Raw genomic sequence first — 20779 nt, 5'->3', positions numbered from 1 at the left:
AGCAGCTTCTGCTGATTAAAATGATATGCGGCATGCCTATATTCTGTATGTGACTGCGGCTGTATCTGCATACAAAATGCTAAGTTGCAGTGTATTCCTGGAAATCACTGTAATGTAGCATTTAGTATGCAGATACAGCCACAGTCGCACACAGAATATAGGCATGCTGCATATCATTTTAATCAGCAGAAGCTGCTTGTGCATCCTAGCCGCATAGTAATGCAAATAATAAGATGCATTTTCATAAACAAAAGGCGCCCAACGTTAGCAGAGCTGCCAGCTGACTCATGCCAGGCATCTCCTGCATAACTAGCGGCGGTGTTAGGGGGCACCAGCCAAAATCTTGCCTAGGGCATCATATTGGTTAGGGCCAGCTCTGCAGCAAATATACACTACCCTGTAGGCGGTGACTATCTGATGGAAGCGCTGCAAAAAATAGCTAGCAAGCGATCAGGTCTGAATGACCCCCCCACCATGTCCCCTCGCATGGCTCGCTTCGCTTGTTACTATTCCCAATCGTAGTCCATAACGTAAAGTTACGTGGAACGTAAAGTATGAAAAAATTAAAAAAATAATATAAAATGTGAAAAGCATGTCGACCTTTTTCCATGTCGACCTAGTACATGTTGACCTAGTGACCACGTCGACCTAATGCATGTCGACCAATAGTGGTCAACCTAATGACTGTCGACCTAAGTGTGGTCGACCTAATTACCGTATCCCAGCAGTACCGCACCGTTGCTCCCACACTGTAATAATAATATTATATGGAGAGGGATCTGGTCTGAAGATCGACACTATCTAGGTCAACAATGTTTAGGTCGACAGTCACTAGGCCGACAGGGTTGGAAGGTCGTCAGGGTTTCTAGGCCAACATGTGCTAGGTCAAAAGGTCGATATGTGGTTATTTTTTCTTTCTTTTTTTGAACTTTTTCATACTTAACGATCCACGTGGACTACGATCGGAACGGTAATCTGTGCCAAGTGAAGCGGTAGCGTAGCGAGGCACCTTTGCCGAAGCACGGCGAGCGAAGCGAGCGATGCGAGGGGACACGGTGCACTAATTGGGGTTCCCGTCACTTTACGAAGAAAACGACACCAATTATTTTTTTTTTTAAATCATGTCGACCTTTTGACCTGTCAACCTAGCCCATGTCGACCTAGAAACCCTGTCGACCTTCCAACCCTGTCGACCTTTAGTGGTCGACCTAGACACTGTCGATCTAATGATCCACACCCGGAGAGATAATGTCCAACACTGCACATCAGATGTAAGGGGCGTATCTATCAAATAAATGTTGTGGGAACCATTCCAGATCTTGGCCCTGGTAGCTAACTCCATTGTAGCCAATGGAGCACATTCTGCAACATGTTCCTGGTACAGTCAGCGGGCACGTGCGGACAGAACCCATATACCTCCATGTGTTTTTTGTTAAATTCAACTTATTGCTGTGATAAGAAATTATAATTATTGCCAACAATTTCGGATTACTGATAAATAAACCCCTTAGGCCTTTACATGGGGATCCGGTCTGAAGATCGACAGTGTCTAGGTCGACAATGTTTAGGTCGACCACTATAGGTCGACAGTCACTAGGTCGACATGGATGGAAGGTCGACAGGGTTTCTAGGTCGACATGTGCTAGGTCGACAGGTCTAAAGGTCAACATGAGTTTTTCACATTTTTTTTTTTTGTGTGGATTTTTTCATACTTAACGATCCACGTGGACTACGATTGCAACGGTAAAGTGTGCCGAGCGAAGCGGTAGCGGAGCGAAGGCACCATGCCCGAAGCATGGCGAGCGAACGCGGTGCACTAATTTGGGATCCCGGTCACTTTACGAAGAAAACGACACCCCCCCAAAAAAAAAACTCATGTCGACCTTTAGACCTGTCGACCTAGCACATGTCGACCTAGAAACCCTGTCGACCTTCCATCCATGTCGACCTAGTGACTGTCGACCTATAGTGGTCGACCTAAACATTGTCGACCTAGATACTGTCGTTAAACCGAACCACACCCCTTTACATGTCTGACAATCACGCTAGTAGGCTATAATAAGTTACCATGTCCTTCAGCCGGGACTCCAGCTCATTCAGGGTCATTACTTGATTTGCTTGACTACAACTCCACCTGGAAAATAAAGAGCAATAACTATATCTCCAATGTGTTCTACTACATCTTCTGAGGCTATCCTAGAAAAGATTAGTGTCTGAACAGTCAGGCAATGGAATGACAAATAAACAACGAGAGTTTTAACAGAATTTGGTCAAATTGATTTCTAATTTTTTTTTTCTAATTTTTTGAATGTTTCGGATAATAGTGGATGCTCCCAACCTTTAGGCCAGGCATGTCCAAACTGCGGCCCTCTAGCTGTTGTGAAACTACATATCCCAGCATGCCCTAACACAGTGTTGCTGTCAGAGAATGCTAAAGCTGTGTCAGGGCATGCTGGGATGTGTAGTTTTTCAACAGCTGGAGGGCCGCAGTTTGGACATGCCAGCTACTACTAGAATACATCTCCTGACATATTCTGGAATGCTAGCTCTAATCACAAATGAATGCTATTCTTGTTAGCGAGAAATACATATTGTGACCGTACATTAGTATCACTATATAGGAATAGATAACAAAACACATCAATGTACAAGAGATGTACTGTATGTACACACTGGCATTGAGTGAGGGTCAGTATAATCAGGATTTAACTATTACTAATGTGGTTATCATCAATCCAAAAAGATGACATTACAGGGGGAGATGTACTAAGCAGTGATAAAAGTGGAGAAGTCGCCGATGGCCGATTGACGTAACATTTACAATTTGCATACTATAAAAGTATACAGAGCAGCTGATTGGTTGCCATGGGCAACTTCTCGACTGGCTCACTTCTCCACTTTTATCACTGCTTAGTACATGTCCCCCACAGTCTTCAGCAAATCAGTGTGTGTAAGCACAGGGTTAATGCATTTTGATGTATACTCCAGAGTCTCTGCTCTCTGTCACTTTGTTTAATTGATTTTTTTTACTGAATGCCTGGTGTCACAGACAGCCAGTGTTTATTACCATGGGGTATATTCAATAAGAATCGGGTCCATTCCGACATGCAGTTGTCGGAATGGTACCCGACAACCCCTATTGAAAAGTGCGGCCAAATCCGACTCGGATTTGGCCGTTCCCGGATTCCTGACCTGCTGCTGCGGTCAGCAGCAGAGGGAGCTGTCAACAGCGCCGGGGGTGAGGAGATGTCTGCGGCGGTGAGGGGATCTGACAGCAGCTCCGGGGGGTGAGGAGGGATCTGTCAGCGGCGCCGGGGGTGAGGAGATGAATGCGGCGGTGGGGGGAGCAGCGGGGAGAGCAGCGGAGGAGAGGAGGAGACGGGGTAGCAGCGGCTGCAGCAGCGGAGGGAGGCTCACCGCGGCGTCCACCCGGCTCCAGCAAGCGGGACCTCGCTTGGCTTGCTGGAGCCAGGTGGACACTGCCGCTGTGTTCCTGCTCTCCCCGCTGCTCCCCCCGTCTCCTGCTCTCTGCTCACTCATCTCAATCCGACTTTTTTTTAAGTCGGATTGAGATTGTCGGAAACGGGACTAAAACCTGTCGGGTTTGGCCCCGCTTCCGACAATGCATGCTGAAGCCGCCAATCAGCGTGCATTCCGACAAGTCGGGTTTCCCGACTTGTCGGAATAAACAGGGCCCTAATTAATAGGTCGGTACCCCTTCCGACCTAAAACTGTCGGACAGGGCCGTTTCTTGGGGCAGGCGAGCAGTGCAACCGCACTGGGCGCCCGCCGCGGCACTAACTGTGGCCCCCTGCTTCCCCCTCCTATTTTTCCCCGAGTAACCCGCTCGGGGGGCGGAGTTTCACGGAATGACGCGGTTGCGTCGTTACGTCACGACGCGAAACTCCCCCCCCCCCCGAGCGAAGTACAGAGGGGGATCCAAGTTAGGAAAAGGGAAAGGCCGGCGCGAGGAGCGACTGGTGAGGCGAGCCGAAGAGCGGTAAACGCCTCTGTAAGTATTCTCTCTCTCTCTCTCTCAATGTGTAAAATGGGGACACCTGCCGTAATGTGTGAAATGGGGACTCTTGCCTGCCGTAGTGTGGGGATTTAATGTATCAAGGGCATTGCGGTGTGTGGCATAATATGGTGCAGGGGGCATTACTGTGTGGGGCTTAATATGGTAGAATGTTTTTTTCCTGTGGTGGTCGTGATCTGTTGGAGCAGGGTCAAAAACTGGATTGTGAGGTAGTCTTTTCAGATGAGGCCATGTCCATTTAAATGAGGCCACACCCATTTAGAAGGAGGCCACGCCCCCTTGCCGGGTGCTGGCGCAAGTTGTTGTTTTTTAATCTAGGTGTGGGGGGGCACATTTTTTAATGTCATGGGGGGGGGGGGGGGGGCGCATTTTTAAATCTCGCACTGGGAGCCAAATTGGCTAGAAACAGCCCTGCTGTCGGAAGCTGCTGTCTTTCCGATAAGACGGCAGCTTCCGACAGTTATTGAATATACCACCATGTGTTCATTGCCCAGCCCACAGACCCTTAAGGCTTGGAACTCCTGTTGCTAGAAAGGACCGTACATGTGGTCACTCCAAGCTCAGGGTATGGAATGGGAAAAGAATGCATCCTTTCAATGCTTATGGATAGTGACATTCCGCTGGTGGCTCGGAACACACCATCAGCGCACCACTGCAAGCACCACTGACATTTGCACCAGCCTATAGCAGTGTCTTCTTCGGAAATTCCTGTAAATATGGCCTCTGTGGCTGTGGATCAGCATTTTGTAACACAGCGGCCATCACTCACTGTGAGGCCGTGATACTTCTATAATGTGCCCAAGAGATGCCCTTTTTTATGCGTGCACTTTAGGCCACCTCCCAGTTACCGCCCATGGTTTTGCGTCGCCAGTTCTAATGCCAGTGACTCCATACGCAAAAGCGGTCTATGTATACAGTCAGAGGAACAAATGCACAGTAGAGGTTTCAGGACTTTTTGAGCACACGCAATAACAAACACCGGCATTGCATCCACCTGCCCCTAAAGTCATATCTCTGCTACGATCCAGAACGGAGTTGGAATTTTATATAACACAATATTAGAACTGTTTTAGGACAAAATGCAATAAACCATTGAAAACAGATGCGCATGATGATAGCACACATCTGGCTACTGTGGCAAGGAGGGTACACTGCCACGTTCTGAAGTTCAGAACAAGGCAGATAGGGTTAAGATTCCTGCTGCTTACTACAGCAAAGTTCCAACACACAGCTGCACTACCTGGGTGTGACTGGTTTGGTGTGTGTGAAGGTATAAACTAAGGATTGTGGGATCCAATGGGCGGGGCTTCCGAGGCTGACTAGCAGCTGGATGACAGCTAGGGCTGGTGGGGCATAGCTAGTGTCAGAAGGCCATATCATGTGAACAAATGTGCTGTCATAACATTTATCAGGAATATGGGCAGCACAGATGGTGTAACGGTTAGCATTATTGCCTCACAGCACTGAGGTCATGGGTTTGATTCCCACCAGCCCTAGCTGTGTGGAGTTTGTATATTCTCCCCATGCTTGCATGGGCTTCCTCCAGGTACTCCGGTTTTCTCCAACAATCCCAAAATATACTGGTAGGTAAATTGGCTCCCAACAAAACTAACCTTAGTGTTATTGTGTGTGCGTATACATGTGGTAGGAAATATAGTTGATCGCAGCAGCAAATTTGTTAGCAATTGGGCAAAACCATGTGCACTGCAGGGGGGGAAGATGTAACATGTGCAGAGAGAGTTAGATTTGAGCGAGGTGTGTTCAAACTGAAATCTAATGTAACCCTACCCTCAATACCTTGAACGAGAGCTGTCTATGTATTCTATTAAGGGATGGTTACCTAATAGCTGTGCCTCCACTCAAGCTATGTGTAGTATTTAACTACCGTTAAGGCTTGCTTGAGTAAGCCTGATCTCTATCCTTAGGGGATGATTCCCTTATATCATAGATATATTATCTAATATACCTGTCTCTTTCTTCCTGGATCTTCAGATCAACTTCCAGACGGACCAGACACACATGGAAAGTATAACACTTTAATGACCAGTACCAAATGGATTAAGTATACAATAACATTTCATCAATTACACATTCCCCTTTAAGTCATTAATCCATGCTAACCCCCGGTCAATTAGGCCTATACACAGTACCTGCATGCAATACAACAAATCCTTTTTCTTTTCAAGACACCCTTAGGTGTTAGAGTGTTAGAGTGACCCGGGTACTCTTAATATGATAGTGCACTATAAGGGCCCATAAACTTCCTAAAAATAACAGCAGTTAATACAGAATGTCTGACACTATGTTTTAGTATCAACTATCAGTTCTCCCTTCAGTTAAAGAGAAAGATGTTTGGCTCAGTCTACTTATGGTAGCGATTACTTTCTCCTATAAGGTTACTTATAGTTCCTCCTTGGCAGATAACAGAAAGTATCTATTTAGCTCATAGATAGTAACATCAACAGTTGATTACCAAGGAATCTGTATCCTTTCCTCAGTAAAAATGTTACCGTAGTTGTCCAGTATTAAACTAAACTCCTAAGAAGCTGGTATGATAAACCTTTGTTATGCTGCGTCCTTGTGTCCATTTGAAGTAGCTGATGCTTTCTATATTTCAGAGCATATATAGCTTTTCGATTCCTGTATGCCTCAAATTATTGTTGTCTCTTAGGATGAGTCTATATTAAATATATCTGCAAGAGATGGTTTCTCTTATCATAGTCACAGCGAGCTCAAATCCTTTAACTTTAAAACTAATAGTCTCTTACGTGTCAGTCCTTCTTACGGGTTCACGAATATACATATAACACAGTTGTATTAAAGTGCCACAAGCTAGTCCTTGAATCGGGATGATAGTCTAATCCTTTGTGGCTAAGAGGCTTTAACATCCATCCAATGTCACTGTAGTATGGCTACCTTTAATGTCCTTGCCTCTAATTCTGCTAATTCAGGGGCATAAATACACACATTAGGTGGCAGCTTTAGGGTGTTACTTTCTATTTAGCGCTGCGGAACAATGTCTCTGGCTCTCCTTTGACTGATGTGATGCTGATATATGGGGGAGCTTTAAAACTATTTATGAAGCGTTAAACAGTTCAAGTTTCACTCCACTCCTCCTGTTACATATATATATCCAGTGCTTTCTACCTTCTCCTTAGCACTATGATTAAGCCATACATGGAACTGTCATTATAGGTCACTCTGATTACTGTGACCCATTACTGTCCTCCTGCTTAATAGCCATTATTGCGGCCTAGCCCTGGAGTCCTTAGTCCCAATATGAAATTGACTATGTACAATAGTCACCTATGGCTTGCTGTGCTTAGTGTAGGGGTAATATAAATGGCTGGATTATGCACTCCCACTTCTACGATCTAGTGATGCTGCTGCAGCCACTCCCCCGACTCCTCCCTTACACTTACAGCCACACAGAATGGAGCCTCTGCTGCTGGTCCTGGCTTCTTTGTTGTGGCTGTCAGAGTCTGTGCCGGTAATAGGAGGAACCCTCTCTGTCTCCCTGTCATAGGTGCGCCCTTCCAATACTGCTGGGTGAGTTGACTAGCGCTGATGCCGGGTTCTGTGAACAGTGCTGAGTCTCAATGCTGCTGTCACCACCTTTACAGTAAGGAAGCCCTGTTCTGGCTACACACACTAAGCCCCCTCCGGCCGCCGCAATGTATACCGCTCAGCTCTAATGCGAGCGACGGCCGGAGCAGCAAAAAACTATGTCCTCTCACCAAGGGATATGCAGTCTCTCCCTCAGCTACACTCACAGCACCTCTCCACCCCTCTCTAGTAGTCACATGACCCACTCTGAGGTGATGCCCCGCCCACTGGCAATCACCCCACTAGGTGATTAACAGTTAGGAGCACAAGGACATTAACCCTTTAGATACACTGTGAAACCATAAAATAAGCCTTCATTGTATTCACCACTACATTTACATCAATGTATATACAATTACATATATGTGAACTGTATTATTTACCTCAAAACATGCATACAGTATTACAACATCCATTAACTTTTATATGAATAATATATATGCTTATACTCCATTTTAGTCACCATATTATAACTACCTCAGTATAAGTGTTGTTTAAACCCTAAATCAGGGTTACATTTCTCCCCCTGGTGCATTGTCACTGTTTAACATCTTTAGGTGCCAATGCACCATCTACCTTACTCACTATGCTAAAATAGTATATATTCATTCACATCCATTAGCAAGCCACCTCATCTCAACCATTTTAACTGTTGGCCAAATAGGGAGGGATGGAACTACATAGCCTTCATGCCTCCCAGGGATAGTGTTCTCTGATCGTGCTGGTTTCCCTTGCTCTTCTACACCTGATTTATTGACTTCTTTTAGTACTGGACTTCGGATGGAAGATTTAAGAGATTGTGCTAGGGTAAAGTTATCATGTACCTCACTACGATTGTCACTGAGACTAGTTTCTTTCTCTGACGAAGCTTCTAAAGTTATCAAGTCTTTAGCATCTGAATTTTCCGTTTCTTGATCCTGGGACTGATTTACTCTACCATTGAATCTCGAGAGAGGTCGGTAATGTAAGGTTGTAGAAGGATGACATGGAGCTGGATCTCTCCCTTGCCTTTGTTCTGAATATGCACTTCCTTCATCAACCGCTTTTTCTCGTGGTTGATAACAATAACTGTATGATCCTCGTCGGTTTGGAGCAAATCGACTCCCTTTCACTGGTACTCCACCAATGCCAGTCACATTTGCTGCATGTACACCCTTTTCCCCTTCCAACACTTCAAATTCTACTTTCTCTCCATCTCCTACACTGTACAACAGTTTTAGGGGGTTATTCTTCGTTATAGATGTCCAATGTACAAATATGTCTTCTCCGGTGTCATGCCTTTTAATGAAGCCATAGCCTTTCTTCACATGGAACCATATTACTGTGCCAGTCATTTTAAGAGACATATACTGTGTCCCTTTACTATCAACTTTATTCATAGAAGATTGTCTCAGCAATATACCATCCACTACCTCAGTCTGTAATGCTATGTCCTTAGTATCCGGTCGCATAGAAAATTCATGGATACGGTCTTCAGGACAGTTGTTTAGGAAGTTGGCATCCTTGAGTATTTTATTCTCAGATTCTAGCTGAGACAGTCTTTCTTTCATTTCATTCAGACAAATATGATCCTCCTTTTCAGTTTCTTTACCCACTTCCAATAATTCAGACAACTCAGTTATTTTTGATTCCAGAGAATGAATATTGTCTTCCTGCTGCTGGTACATTATCAACTTTTGTTGCTCCTGATCCACTCTGGTTTGTCTTTCATCAGATGCCATGGTTTCCATCTCTCTCTGTATAAACCAAAGTTCTCTTTCAAGCTCTTTGTTCCTCTCATCAATTTTGGTGTTAAACATCTGTTCTTCTTTTAGCTTCCATCGGGTTTCATCTAGAACCTCCAACAACTGATAAATATGTTTAGACCTGTCCAGTGCTATATGTCTTATCACCTCTATCGGGGTCTGTAGATCCACTGGGCTATCTCTTCTTGTTGGTTCCTCAATGGAAGTTGGAAACAGGGAAAGCAGGTCCTTCTGTTGATCTTTTGGAAGAGCTAATACTAATTGTCCATGTTTCTTATAATCCTCAGCTATTTGCTTTAGCACAGTTTCTAATCTCTGTATACCTACATCTATCTTCACTTCCCCTGGAACTCTCTCTTTCAGTGGTAGAACATTCTTATCTCCATTCATTCCATAATCCATGTTAGCGACCAAAGTATGAGCAAGGTTGTCACTAACACCTCCCTCACTATCCTTTAGGTGGGGATCAAGTCTGACTTTCTTGTCCTTTGATTTTTTCTTTCTCTTCTCCAACTCTACAGGGACATCTAATATTTTTTCATTTTTCACACCTAGGTTATTTACAAAAGTTCCCACAAACTTGCATGTCACCTCTTCCTTTAAGCCTGGTCCCTTATGGTACTCTTGTTTGTCCATACTTTTACATTCTCTATTGGCTTCAACTCTCCCAACTGATACAGCAATGGCTTTATGTCCAACCTTCTCCCTGTTCCTTTGCTTCTTTCCCATATTTGTATTTTATTTTTAGGGATGTGAGGACTTTATCAATAATAATTAATGGCAGCTGACACCTGTGGTGTAACAGGGCCTGAGTGTAACTTCTATCTCACGCGGTGCCTCCAAATGTAACCCTACCCTCAATACCTTGAACGAGAGCTGTCTATGTATTCTATTAAGGGATGGTTACCTAATAGCTGTGCCTCCACTCAAGCTATGTGTAGTATTTAACTACCGTTAAGGCTTGCTTGAGTAAGCCTGATCTCTATCCTTAGGGGATGATTCCCTTATATCATAGATATATTATCTAATATACCTGTCTCTTTCTTCCTGGATCTTCAGATCAACTTCCAGACGGACCAGACACACATGGAAAGTATAACACTTTAATGACCAGTACCAAATGGATTAAGTATACAATAACATTTCATCAATTACACATTCCCCTTTAAGTCATTAATCCATGCTAACCCCCGGTCAATTAGGCCTATACACAGTACCTGCATGCAATACAACAAATCCTTTTTCTTTTCAAGACACCCTTAGGTGTTAGAGTGTTAGAGTGACCCGGGTACTCTTAATATGATAGTGCACTATAAGGGCCCATAAACTTCCTAAAAATAACAGCAGTTAATACAGAATGTCTGACACTATGTTTTAGTATCAACTATCAGTTCTCCCTTCAGTTAAAGAGAAAGATGTTTGGCTCAGTCTACTTATGGTAGCGATTACTTTCTCCTATAAGGTTACTTATAGTTCCTCCTTGGCAGATAACAGAAAGTATCTATTTAGCTCATAGATAGTAACATCAACAGTTGATTACCAAGGAATCTGTATCCTTTCCTCAGTAAAAATGTTACCGTAGTTGTCCAGTATTAAACTAAACTCCTAAGAAGCTGGTATGATAAACCTTTGTTATGCTGCGTCCTTGTGTCCATTTGAAGTAGCTGATGCTTTCTATATTTCAGAGCATATATAGCTTTTCGATTCCTGTATGCCTCAAATTATTGTTGTCTCTTAGGATGAGTCTATATTAAATATATCTGCAAGAGATGGTTTCTCTTATCATAGTCACAGCGAGCTCAAATCCTTTAACTTTAAAACTAATAGTCTCTTACGTGTCAGTCCTTCTTACGGGTTCACGAATATACATATAACACAGTTGTATTAAAGTGCCACAAGCTAGTCCTTGAATCGGGATGATAGTCTAATCCTTTGTGGCTAAGAGGCTTTAACATCCATCCAATGTCACTGTAGTATGGCTACCTTTAATGTCCTTGCCTCTAATTCTGCTAATTCAGGGGCATAAATACACACATTAGGTGGCAGCTTTAGGGTGTTACTTTCTATTTAGCGCTGCGGAACAATGTCTCTGGCTCTCCTTTGACTGATGTGATGCTGATATATGGGGGAGCTTTAAAACTATTTATGAAGCGTTAAACAGTTCAAGTTTCACTCCACTCCTCCTGTTACATATATATATCCAGTGCTTTCTACCTTCTCCTTAGCACTATGATTAAGCCATACATGGAACTGTCATTATAGGTCACTCTGATTACTGTGACCCATTACTGTCCTCCTGCTTAATAGCCATTATTGCGGCCTAGCCCTGGAGTCCTTAGTCCCAATATGAAATTGACTATGTACAATAGTCACCTATGCATTGCTGTGCTTAGTGTAGGGGTAATATAAATGGCTGGATTATGCACTCCCACTTCTACGATCTAGTGATGCTGCTGCAGCCACTCCCCCGACTCCTCCCTTACACTTACAGCCACACAGAATGGAGCCTCTGCTGCTGGTCCTGGCTTCTTTGTTGTGGCTGTCAGAGTCTGTGCCGGTAATAGGAGGAACCCTCTCTGTCTCCCTGTCATAGGTGCGCCCTTCCAATACTGCTGGGTGAGTTGACTAGCGCTGATGCCGGGTTCTGTGAACAGTGCTGAGTCTCAATGCTGCTGTCACCACCTTTACAGTAAGGAAGCCCTGTTCTGGCTACACACACTAAGCCCCCTCCGGCCGCCGCAATGTATACCGCTCAGCTCTAATGCGAGCGACGGCCGGAGCAGCAAAAAACTATGTCCTCTCACCAAGGGATATGCAGTCTCTCCCTCAGCTACACTCACAGCACCTCTCCACCCCTCTCTAGTAGTCACATGACCCACTCTGAGGTGATGCCCCGCCCACTGGCAATCACCCCACTAGGTGATTAACAGTTAGGAGCACAAGGACATTAACCCTTTAGATACACTGTGAAACCATAAAATAAGCCTTCATTGTATTCACCACTACATTTACATCAATGTATATACAATTACATATATGTGAACTGTATTATTTACCTCAAAACATGCATACAGTATTACAACATCCATTAACTTTTATATGAATAATATATATGCTTATACTCCATTTTAGTCACCATATTATAACTACCTCAGTATAAGTGTTGTTTAAACCCTAAATCAGGGTTACACTAAATTGCAGTGTAAAAATAAAGCAGCCAGTATTTAAAAAATTGCAGTGTAAAAATAAAGCAGCCTGATTTGACAGGCAGAGGCGGTCGCTGGACGGCAGCATTAAGCTGCCGTTTAGGGGGGCGCGGTCCGGCCAACGCAGGTGTGGCCGGACCGTTGTGGGTGCGGGCCGCGGCAGCTGCGTGACGTCACACGCAGCCGCTGCTACCCGGGCATCGAAGAGGTTCTCCCGGCCAGCCGCAGGAGCTGAGCTGGCCGGGAGTTACTCCTCAAATGCAAAAGCATCGCCGCTGTGCGATGCTTTTGCATTTCTGCAGGGAAGGCCGGCACTGACATGCGGGGCGGACTAGCCCTCTGCTGGGCGTCCCCCCGCATGTCTGAGTGCCTGATCGTAGCTGTGCTAAATTTAGCACAGCTACGATTAACTCGGAATGACCCCCAATAACCCACCCAAATCTAACTCTCTTTGCACATGTTACATCTGCCCCACCTGCAGTGCACATGGTTTTGCCCAACTTGTAACAAGTTTGCTGCTGCGATCAACTCTGAATTACCCCCATAGATTGTAAGCTCCACTGGGGCAGGGACTGATGTGAACGGCCAAATATTCTTTGTAAAGCGCTGCGGAACATGTGTGCACTATATAAATAACTAGTAATAATAATAATTAATAAAGAAGCCATCTTACAAAGACCAGAGGTAAGAGTCCTTCTTTGTAAGCAGATCTTTAATAGGCTGACCATATTATCCCTTTAACCTGGGACACTCATGAATTACACAGGTTCTGTGACTGATTAAAACCAGGTGACATGCAGGCTTGTAGTCAGCCAGTCACAGAACCGGTGTAATTCCTGAGTGTCCCAGGTTAGGGGGATAATGTGGTCAGCCTACTTTACACTATGATGTCACTTAGGATTGGAGGGTTAGTTAAGAAAGAAAAAATAAGAATTTACTTACCGATAATTCTATTTCTCATAGTCCGTAGTGGATGCTGGGGACTCCGTAAGGACCATGGGGAATAGCGGCTCCGCAGGAGACTGGGCACATCTAAAGAAAGCTTTAGGACTAACTGGTGTGCACTGGCTCCTCCCCCTATGACCCTCCTCCAAGCCTCAGTTAGGATACTGTGCCCGGACGAGCGTACACAATAAGGAAGGATTTTGAATCCCGGGTAAGACTCATACCAGCCACACCAATCACACCGTATAACCTGTGATCTGAACCCAGTTAACAGCATGATAACAGAGGAGCCTCTGAAAGATGGCTCACAACAATAATAACCCGATTTTTGTAACAATAACTATGTACAAGTATTGCAGACAATCCGCACTTGGGATGGGCGCCCAGCATCCACTACGGACTATGAGAAATAGAATTATCGGTAAGTAAATTCTTATTTTCTCTAACGTCCTAAGTGGATGCTGGGGACTCCGTAAGGACCATGGGGATTATACCAAAGCTCCCAAACGGGCGGGAGAGTGCGGATGACTCTGCAGCACCAAATGAGAGAACTCCAGGTCCTCCTCAGCCAGGATATCAATTTTGTAGAATTTTACAAACGTATTTGCTCCTGACCAAGTAGCTGCTCGGCAAAGTTGTAAAGCCGAGACCCCTCGGGCAGCCGCCCAAGATGAGCCCACCTTCCTTGTGGAGTGGGCATTTACAGATTTTTGGCTGTGGCAGGCCTGCCACAGAATGTGCAAGCTGAATTGTACTACAAATCCAACGAGCAATAGTCTGCTTAGAAGCAGGAGCACCCAGCTTGTTGGGTGCACACAGGATAAACAGCGAGTCAGATTTCCTGACTCCAGCCGTCCTGGAAACATATATTTTCAGGGCACTGACAACGTCTAGCAACTTGGAGGCCTCCAAGTCCCTAGTAGCCGCAGGCACCACCAATAGGTTGGTTCAGGTGAGACGCTGAAACCACCTTAGGGAGAAACTGAGGACGAGTCCTCAATTCCGCCCTGTCCGAATGGAAAATCAGATAAGGGCTTTTTCAGGATAAAGCGGCCAATTCTGACACGCGCCTGGCCCAGGCCAGGGCCAACAGCATGACCACTTTCCATGTGAGATATTTTAACTCCACAGATTTAAGTGGTTCAAACCAATGTGACTTTTGGAACCCAAAACTACATTGAGATCCCAAAGTGCCACTGGAGGCACAAAAGGAGGCTGTATATGCAGTACCCCTTTTACAAACGTCTGAACTTCAGGGACTGAAGCTAGTTCTTTTTGGAAGAAAATTGACAGGGCCGAAATTTGAACCTTAATGGACCCCAATTTCAGGCCCATAGACACTCCTGTTTGCAGGAAATGTAGGAATCGACCCAGTTGAATTTCCTCCGTCGGGCCTTACTGGCCTCGCACCACGCAACATATTTTCGCCAATTGCGGTGATAATGTTTTTGCGGTTACATCCTTCCTGGCTTTGATCAGGATAGGGATGACTTCATCCGGAATGCCTTTTTTCCTTCAGGATCCGGCGTTCAACCGCCCTGCCGTCAAACGCAGCCGCGGTAAGTCTTGGAACAGACAGGGTCCTTGCTGGAGCAGGTCCCTTCTTAGAGGTAGAGGCCACGGATCCTCCGTGAGCATCTCTTGAAGTTCCGGTTACCAAGTCCTTCTTGGCCAATCCGGAGCCACGAATATAGTGCTTTCTCCTCTCCATCTTATCAATCTCAGTACCTTGGGTATGAGAGGCAGAGGAGGGAACACATACACTGACTGGTACACCCACGGTGTTACCAGAGCGTCTACAACTATTGCCTGAGGGTCTCTTGACCTGGCGCAATACCTGTCGAGTTTTTTAATCATGTGGACGACTTCTGGGTGAAGTCCCCACTCTCCCGGGTGGAGGTCGTGCTGAGGAAGTCTGCTTCCCAGTTGTCCACTCCCGGAATGAATACTGTTGACAGTGCTATCACATGATTTTCCGCCCAGCGAAGAATCCCTGCAGCTTCTGCCATTGCCCTCCTGCTTCTTGTGCCACCCTGTCTGTTTACGTGGGTGACTGCCATGATGTTGTCCGACTGGATCAATACCGGCTGACCTTGAAGCAGAGGTCTTGCTAAGCTTAGAGCATTGTAAATGGCCCTTAGCTTCAGGATATTTATGTGAAGTGATGTATCCAGGCTTGACCCTAAGCCCTGGATATTCCTTCCCTGTGTGACTGCTCCCCAGCCTCGCAGGCTGGCATCCGTGGTCACCAGGACCCAGTCCTGAATGCCGAATCTGCAGCCTTCTAGAAGATGAGCACTCTGCAACCACCACAGGATGGATACCCTTGTCCTTGGTGACAGGGTTATCCGCTGATGCATCTGAAAATGCGACCCGGACCATTTGTCCAGTAGGTTCCACTGGAAAGTTCTTGCGTTGAATCTAACGAATGGGATTGCTTCGTAGGAAGCCACCATTTTTACCCAGAACCCTTGTGCATTGATGCACTGAGACTTGGTTCGATTTTAGGAGGTTCCTGACTAGCTCGGATAACTCCCTGGCTTTCTCTTCCGGGAGAAACACCTTTTTTCTGGACTGTGTCCAGGAACATCCCTAGGAAACAGAAGGCAAGTCGTCGGAACCAGCTGCGATTTTGGAATATTGAGAATCCAATCGTGCTGCCGCAACACTACCTGAGATAGTGCTACACCGACTTCCAACTGTTCCCTGGATCTTACCCTTATCAGGGAATCGTCCAAGTAAGGGATAACTAAAATTCCCTTCCTTCGAAGGGATATCATTTCGGCCATTACCTTGGTAAAGACCCGGGGTGTCGTGGACCATCCCTACGGCAGCGTCTGAACTGATAGTGACAGTTCTGTACCATAACCTGAGGTACCCTTGGTGAGAAGGGTAAATTTTGACATGAAGGTAAGCATCCTTGATGTCCCGAGACATCATGTAGTCCCCTTCTTCCAGGTTCGCAATCACTGCTCTGAGTGACTCAATCTTGAATTTGAACCTCTGTATGTAAGTGTTCAAAGATTTTAGATTTAGAATCGGTCTCACCGAGTGGTCTGGATTCGGTACCACAATAGTGTGGAATAATACCCCGTTCCCTGTTGCAGGAGGGGTACCTTGATTATCACCTGCTGGGAATACAGCTTGTGAATGGCTTCCAAAACTGCCTCCCTGTCAGAGGGAGACGTCGGTAAAGCCGACTTTTGGAAACGGCGAGGGGGAGACGTCTCGAATTTCAATATGTACCCTTGAGATATTACCTGAAGGATCCAGGGGTCTACTTGCGAGTGAGCCCACTGCGCACTGAAATTCATTGAGAACGGGCCCCCACCGTGCCTGAGCTTGTAAGGCCCTAGCGTCATACTGAGGGCTTTGCAGAGGCGGAAAAGGATTTCTGTTCCTAGGAACTGGGTAATCTCTTCAGCCTTTTTCCTCTCCCTCTGTCACGAGCAGAAAAGAGGAACCTTTTGTCCGCTTGCCAACAAAGGACTGCGCCTGATAATACGGCGTCTTATTTTGAGAGGCGACCTGGGGTACAAACGTGGATTTCCCAGTTGTTGCCGTGGCCACCAGGTCTAAAAGACCGACCCCAAATGTCCCCTTTCAAAGGCAATACTTCTAAATGCCGTTTGGAATCCGCATCACCTGACCATTTTACTGGTAGAATTGGACAACGCACTTATACTTGATGCCAGTCGGCAATTATTCCGCTGTGCATCCTGCATATATAGAAATGCATCTTTTAAATGCTCTATAGGCAATAATATACTATCCTTATCTAGGATATCAATATTTCCAGTCAGGGAATCCGACCATGCCAACCCAGCACTGCACCTCCAGGCTGAGGCGATTGCTGGTCGCAGTATAACACCAGTATGTGTGTGAATACATTTTTGGATACCCTCCTGCTTTCTATCAGCAGGATCCTTAAGGGCGGCCATCTCATGAGAGGGTAGAGCCCTTGTTCTTACAAGCGTGTGAGCGCCTTATCCCCCCTAGGGGGTGTTTCCCAACGCACCCTAACCTCTGGCGGGAAAGGGTATACAGCCAATACTTTTTAAGAAATTATCAATTGTTATCGGGGGGAAACCCACGCATCATCACACATTTTATTTCTCAGATTCAGGAAAACTACAGGTAGTTTTTCCCTCACCGAACATAATACCCCTTTTTGGTGGTACTCGTATTATCAGAAATGTATAAAACATTTTCCATTGTCTCAATCATGTAACGTGTGGCCCTACTGGAAATCACGGTTGTCTCTTCACCGTCGACACAGGAGTCAGTATCCGTGTCGGCGTCTGTATCTGCCATCTGAGGTAAGGGGCGCTTTAGAGCCCCTGACGGCCTATGAGACGTCTGGACAGGCACAAGCTGAGTAGCCGGCTGTCTCATGTCAACCACTGTTTTTTTATACAGAGCTGACACTGTCACGTAATTTCAACAGTACATCCACTCAGGTGTCGACCCCCTAGGTGGTGACATCACTGTTACAGACACTCTGCTCCGTCTCCACATCATTTTTCTCCTCATACATGTCGACACAAACGTACCGACACACAGCACACACACAGGGAATGCTCTGATAGAGGACAGGACCCCACTAGCCCTTTGGGGAGACAGAGGGAGAGTATGCCAGCACACACCAAAGCGCTATATATATATACAGGGATAACCTTATATAAGTGTTTTTCCCCTTATAGCTGCTGTATGTTCTAATACTGCGCCTAATTAGTGCCCCCCTCTCTTTTTTTAACCCTTTCTGTAGTGTAGTGACTGCAGGGAAGAGCCAGGGAGCTTCCCTCCAACTGAGCTGTGAGGGAAAATGGCGCCAGTGTGCTGAGGAGATAGGCTCCGCCCCCTTTTCGGCGGCCTTATCACCCGTTTTTCTGTATATTCTGGCAGGGGTTAAATGCATCCATATAGCCCAGGAGCTATATGTGATGTATTTTTTGCCATGTAAGGTATTTTTATCATGTTTTATTGCGTCTCAGGGCGCCCCCCCCAGCGCCCTGCACCCTCAGTGACCGGAGTATGAAGTGTGCTGAGAGCAATGGCGCACAGCTGCAGTGCTGTGCGCTACCTTATTGAAGACAGGAACGTCTTCTGCCGCCGATTTTTCCGGACCTCTTCGCTCTTCTGGCTCTGTAAGGGGGCCGGCGGCGCGGCTCCGGGACCCATCCAGGCTGGGCCTGTGATCGTCCCTCTGGAGCTAATGTCCAGTAGCCAAGAAGCCCAATCCACTCTGCACGCAGGTGAGTTCGCTTCTTCTCCCCTTAGTCCCTCGATGCAGTGAGCCTGTTGCCAGCAGGTCTCACTGAAAATAACAAACCTAAACTAAAACTTTCACTAAGAAGCTCAGGAGAGCCCCTAGTGTGCACCCTTCTCGTCGGGCACAGAAATCTAACTGAGGCTTGGAGGAGGGTCATAGGGGGAGGAGCCAGTGCACACCAGTTAGTCCTAAAGCTTTCTTTAGATGTGCCCAGTCTCCTGCGGAGCCGCTATTCCCCATGGTCCTTACGGAGTCCCCAGCATCCACTTAGGACGTTAGAGAAAAAGGTTTAAAGGTAATTAAGCTTTTTTAGAAACTGCTATGCTGAGTGTACAGTAAACGATGTGTGTACCTAGCGATGGCACGATGCAACAACACGATACATCACGCTGTCCATACAAACTGCGCAATGTACCTTGCCAGCATTGTTCCATCTGTGCAGGACAGCAGATGGGACAATGCGATTAATGACCACTGGGCACGTGCGATCAGGCCTACACATTATACGTTCTGCACGATATATTGTTCTGATCTGCATTGGAACATATATTGTAAGATGGATCGCTTAGTGGGGGGTCATTCCGAGTTGATCGCTCGCTAGCTAGTTTTAGCAGCCGTGCAAACGCTATGCCGCCGCCCACTGGGGAGTGTATTTTAGCTTAGCAGAAGTGCGAACGCATGTGCAGCCGCGCTCTACAAAAACAGTTTGTGCAGTTTCTGAGTAGCTCTGAACCTACTCAGCGCTTGCGATCACTTCAGCCTATTCGTGTCCGGATTTGACGTCATACACCCGCCCAGCGAATGCCCAGTCACGCCTGCGTTTTTTTCAGACACGCCTCCGTTTTTACAAACCCTCCCTGAAAACGGTCAGTAGACACCCAGAAACGCCCCCTTCCTGTTAATCTTCTTGTGGCCATCAGTGCGACTGAAAACTTCGCTACAACCTGTGCACAACCACAACGGGCTCTGTTCCCGTATGTCGTGCGTGCGCATTGCGGTGCATACGCATGCGCAGAAATGCCATTTTTTTAGCCTGACCGCTGCGCTGCGAACAACGGCAGCTAGCGATCAACTCGGAATGACCCGCAGAAAATGACAATTTTCTGCTGGTGAACTGTCAATAACCGCAAGCCTTCCCCAAGTGTTAAATTACAAAAGTAGGGCATTTAATTTGATTGTGCTGTATTTTTATTTTACGTAAACTTTTCATTATTATTATTAAACACTGACTATAGATTGTAAGCTTGCGAGCAGGGCCTTCCTACCTCTACGTCTGTCTGTTTTTACCCAGTTTTGTTCTATTACTGTTGATCTAATTGTTAAGCGCAACGGAATATGCTGCACTATATAAGAAACTGTAAATAAATAAATAAATAAATAGTGAATGACTCTTCCCCTACAGAATGCATCCAGTTAAACAACAAATGCAGGTAAAACACTTCTTACTCTATAAAGAAATTTGAAACAACTCGTAATCTATAAATAAACTGGAAACTTATATATTTATATTTATTTGTGAATGTTACAAGATATATATTCAAGTAGGATCAAAACGTTGGCATGGTGTTCTTAAACTCCAGCGTACGTGTTTGTGTTACTACATGTTTTAATATCATTCACCTTGTATTTAAGGCTCAGAGGCTCTTTGAGGGTTGTGTACTGTACTGTCACTATTGCAACCAGTCTTTTGTGCCATATGACAGCTCAGAGTCTCTACAACAATTTCGGGTAAAGACAAAGCCAATCTGGTCGTCATAGTTCCTGTTACTTTCATGTTGTCATTTTACTATGGTCATACACGTTGCAGGTGGTAACTTAATGGTGCAACATGTAACAACAAACAGGGAAGAATTATGTATTCAATGGATACAATATCTGAATTTCCAGACGAAAACAATGGACATTCTGATGTGTTAAACTTGTTTTTGTTACTAACTCACTGCGTTCCACAAACTTAGCGACTGTTACA

At 45.7% G+C, this 20779-nt stretch overlaps 1 protein-coding gene across 3 annotated transcripts in view; it reads right to left on the bottom strand.

The window, feature by feature from the left end:
• The window catches only part of EFCAB6 (EF-hand calcium binding domain 6), a 411320-nt gene that overhangs the window by 358878 nt on the left and 31663 nt on the right, over nucleotides 1–20779 (bottom strand). Inside the window, exons 1-2 of one of the 3 annotated variants that reach the window (XM_063928922.1) lie at nucleotides 7459–8075; nucleotides 2068–2134 (exon numbers count right to left, since the gene is read on the bottom strand). In XM_063928922.1, coding sequence (XP_063784992.1) covers nucleotides 2068–2106 — 39 coding nt within the window. In that variant the 5' untranslated portion in view covers nucleotides 2107–2134; nucleotides 7459–8075. Of the gene's footprint in view, nucleotides 1–2067; nucleotides 2135–6002; nucleotides 6452–7458; nucleotides 8076–20779 lie in introns of those variants that run through there. The other 2 variants (XM_063928923.1, XM_063928921.1) reach the window with 2 other exon arrangements.

This window comes from Pseudophryne corroboree, chromosome 6 (genome assembly GCF_028390025.1).
Source record: "Pseudophryne corroboree isolate aPseCor3 chromosome 6, aPseCor3.hap2, whole genome shotgun sequence".
In the NCBI taxonomy this organism is placed as follows: Eukaryota; Metazoa; Chordata; class Amphibia; order Anura; family Myobatrachidae; genus Pseudophryne; species Pseudophryne corroboree.
Note: the sequence above shows the minus strand (reverse complement) of the source record. Positions and strands in the feature narration are given on the sequence as shown.